Genomic DNA, 3,458 nt, shown 5'->3' on the forward strand with positions numbered 1-3,458 from the left:
TTTCTCTGTATATACACATATATGATTCACATATATATATATATATATATATATATATATATATATATATATATATTTGCCAAATTGATAGTTAAGAAATTGCATGCATGTTTCCCAAACTAAATCCAAAATGCAGATTTATGAAGCCGACCGGCATGGTGGATTGGCTAGGCTGGTTCGCAAGGACGAGCAGCCCAAAGGGAGCTGAGCGCTTGAAGACGGTGAAAGAATTCCCCCAATGCAAGCAAGGCGCGCGCAGCTTGGTGCGTCGTTAGGATGCGAGACATGTGCCGCATCGTTTGCTGCCTCAAGTGATCTGCCTGTTCCCATTCAATTACCAAGCATTCTGAATCAAAACCAAGCTTATCTCAAAGTGACAACAGGGTAATACTAGGATCCTAATTTTTGCACCAATATTTTCACACCAAGTAATGTGACAGTTTTTTAACCTCATTGTTGTAGCTTTAAATAGTCAAAAATTGTCGCACATAATTTTGTTGCATAAGTTAGTGTCCCAAATATTATTCATAAATATGAGTACATAGAAATAGCAAGTTCAATGAGAAGGTTAACGTGTCATGAAAATCTTTGTAAATGTCATCTATTTTTTACTGAATAAAAAGGGAATTATTAGTATCATCCCCTTCTCGTCCCTTTCATCTACGGTAGGAATTCAAGGGTTAATCAATAAAATGAAAAGGACCTGATTTCATTCTTCTCACAGAATGGGCTCAGATTCGCTCCGATCAAACTAGCATATTGACAGGGAGACCTTAAAGTACGGTTATGAAATATTGAGTCTCAAAGAATCCGTAAAGAAGAAAATAAGGCATCCTAACGGTTGCACCACACCTGGTTGACGAAACTCTCAAGTGCTTCCAACTTCTCAACTGCAGAAGCCATTTGACAATCGTAGCCACCTTCGCTCATAGGATCAGATGCCATGCTCAAGGCCAGGGTCTGGTGGAGTTTATCAATTCCCTGCGTCAGAGCATCTTCTGCCTGCTGAGATGATTGTCGCAGGGTATTCACTTTCGCAACTTGTTGATCGCTCAACGGCTCTATATGTGGCATAACCACCTGATTCATGATGTTCATTAATAGGGAACTAGAAATTAGTATTATCATTCATTCATGCAATATGCTAGTGAAGAGCAAAAATGAAAGTGATACCAAAAAAGACCATAGTAAGAGAATAGAATGGCAGTTGTTTTTTCTTTTTCTTTTTTTTTTTTTTTTTTTTTTTTTTTTTTTTTTTTTTTTTTTTTTACATTTAGAAGCTCCGAGGGGCGGAATCCTCCGATCCAAAGGAAAAAACGTTCGGCGGACGTACGCCATATGCCAGACATTAAGTAGAAAATGTCGGATTTCGCAGCATCTTCTTTAAGGCGAAAAAGGTTGTAGTAGTGGTTCAAGCCGCTTTCTACAAGCATACTGAGCTCCACATCGGTTACTCGGGCTTGAAGCGCGTTTCTCAGCTCACTATTTTGCCTGTGCTGCTCCTCAACCCAGTATCCGTATTCCATTTCAAATGTTGTGATCCCTAAAATCCGACGGCCAGAACCATTCGCATCAATATCACTTCCGGTAATTATCACCACTTTTTTCTTAAACTAATCGCAGATTTCGTAGATTTATGTGCGAATTATGAGATTGATTACTGGGGATTAGAATACAAACCTGAGTTTAAAGTTCCAAAATTTCCTATGTGACTACTGCTTAATGAAGTACTGCCTAAGTAGACACCCTGCAATTTTACAGTTAGTGGCGTATTAGATAGAAAGTTGTCATATACCATATGAGAAATACATTTGGTAATAAAAAGAAGAAACTGAAAAGGGAGGTTATTCTTGTTATAGTTATTATAATTATTATTATTATTTTTTTAATTTTTATTTTTCACCTTACCTGCTTTCTAGCTCTGTCAAGCTCCTGCTCTATTTGCGCCAGTTTCAACCGGCTTGTTTCTAACTGCTGGACATAAGCCTATGGTACAGTAATGTAATGAAATAAAAAAATAAAAAAAATAAAATAAAAAAAAAACATCTAATTGAACTCCTAAGATTGAGTAAAAATCACTGGAGGGGGAAAGCATTTATTGTCACCTTTTTCCTCAAACGACTTTTTCGAGCAGCTTCGCGATTTTGCGCCAGCCGCCTTTGTACCTACAAACAGAAGATACACACACAATTAGAAAAACAAATTTCAAAAAAAAGTTGTCATAAAGGAAACTGAAATGAGAAGTGACATAATCTGTAACCTTATCATCAAGAGGTTTGTTGCCTTCTTGTTCATTACTGGAAGGCGGTGCCGTTGATGCACGAGAAATGACATCAACCTAGAGAAATCAATAATCAGTAATTAGTACTCTAAGAATTTTGATTATATATATATATATTTATTTTATTTTATTTTGTTTAACTAATAATAGTAATTTAGTTTACCTTGTTTTCTTGATTAGGCTCAACGTCTACAATTGTAGAAGTAGATGCGAACAAGATGTGATCATTTTCAAAGGTGTTTTTCCACATAGGAACCTGTCGGAATGGCTCATATATCCCCATCGGCCTTGAAGTCGTAAACTGAGCTGGTAAAGAGCTCATTCATTCAATCATAATCTGTCAAACAACTAACTGGAGTAACTTACTATATTATCAACTAAAAAGTCTTGCAAAATAAATAAAATCAGGCCAATCAAGAAAAAGAACAGAAGAGAAAAAAAAAAGTGTTCCTTTTATTGAGATGATCTAGAAGTTAGCTTTGTAGAAAATAAAATACAATTGCTTAGCAGAGAAGAGAAAGACTTAAAACATATTATAATTACCTCTAACAACATGCTCAGATTCAGAGATAAATCTTCTTTTGGTTGCTGAGAAAAAAGAAAAAGGAAGAAAAGGATTATTTTTAATGAATACTAATCATGGTTTTCTCAAGTGTTGTTGGTTACTGAAAACACTAGAAAAGATTTGAGCTTTGAAATACTACTTTGCATTTCTCTCTGTGAAATGGGATTACTATAACCGTTCCGATCAAATGCTAATACCATAAAATGGAAGTTGTTGGACCCAAGAGAGATAGATAGAGAGAGAGAGAGAGAGAGAGAGGAAAGTATTGAAACAGTCCTAGAGTTTTGGAAGTTTGGAAGCCAAAATTTCAGGGAATGACAGTGAGGAACTATAATTATAAGGCAACAAAAAGCAGAGAAACATTGCTCTGATTTAAATAATGCACTTCTTTTGAGTCCCCTACTGTTCCCAGTCCCCACCTGAGACAGACTAATGTCTGATGCATACCATTTACCACTTCTTTCTTTGAAAAACAATGAATATTCGCAATAAAAATTATTCAAAAATAAAAATAAAAAAAAGTAACATCACTGATGGCGTCATCTAGTGGCGTAATGGGTGGCCGAGATGTAGGTAGACATTCTTTCTACGATGAAAAGAGAGAAATCGGAT

General features: G+C 35.9%; 1 protein-coding gene across 5 annotated transcripts; it reads right to left on the reverse strand.

Moving 5' to 3' along the window:
- Positions 1–107: 107 nt before the first annotated feature.
- Positions 108–3,251, reverse strand: LOC21404364 (transcription factor TGA7). 5 transcript variants are annotated; one of them, XM_024171871.1, is made up of 10 exons: positions 2,986–3,251; positions 2,825–2,869; positions 2,445–2,587; positions 2,261–2,338; positions 2,106–2,165; positions 1,909–1,986; positions 1,681–1,747; positions 1,272–1,543; positions 853–1,080; positions 108–320 (listed from the first exon to the last, which is right to left on the reverse strand). In XM_024171871.1, the coding sequence occupies exons 1-10, from the start codon at positions 3,044–3,046 to the stop codon at positions 168–170; spliced, it is 1,185 nt and encodes a 394-aa protein (XP_024027639.1). In that variant the 5' UTR covers positions 3,047–3,251; the 3' UTR covers positions 108–167. The 5 variants fall into 5 exon arrangements, with proteins under 5 accessions (XP_024027639.1, XP_024027636.1, XP_024027637.1 ...); XM_024171868.1 differs by having other exon boundaries at positions 1,909–1,974; positions 2,986–3,176; XM_024171869.1 differs by having other exon boundaries at positions 2,445–2,618; positions 2,986–3,004.
- Positions 3,252–3,458: the final 207 nt, after the last annotated feature.

This window comes from Morus notabilis, unplaced genomic scaffold (assembly GCF_000414095.1).
Source record: "Morus notabilis unplaced genomic scaffold, ASM41409v2 Scaffold206, whole genome shotgun sequence".
NCBI lineage: Eukaryota > Viridiplantae > Streptophyta > Magnoliopsida > Rosales > Moraceae > Morus > Morus notabilis.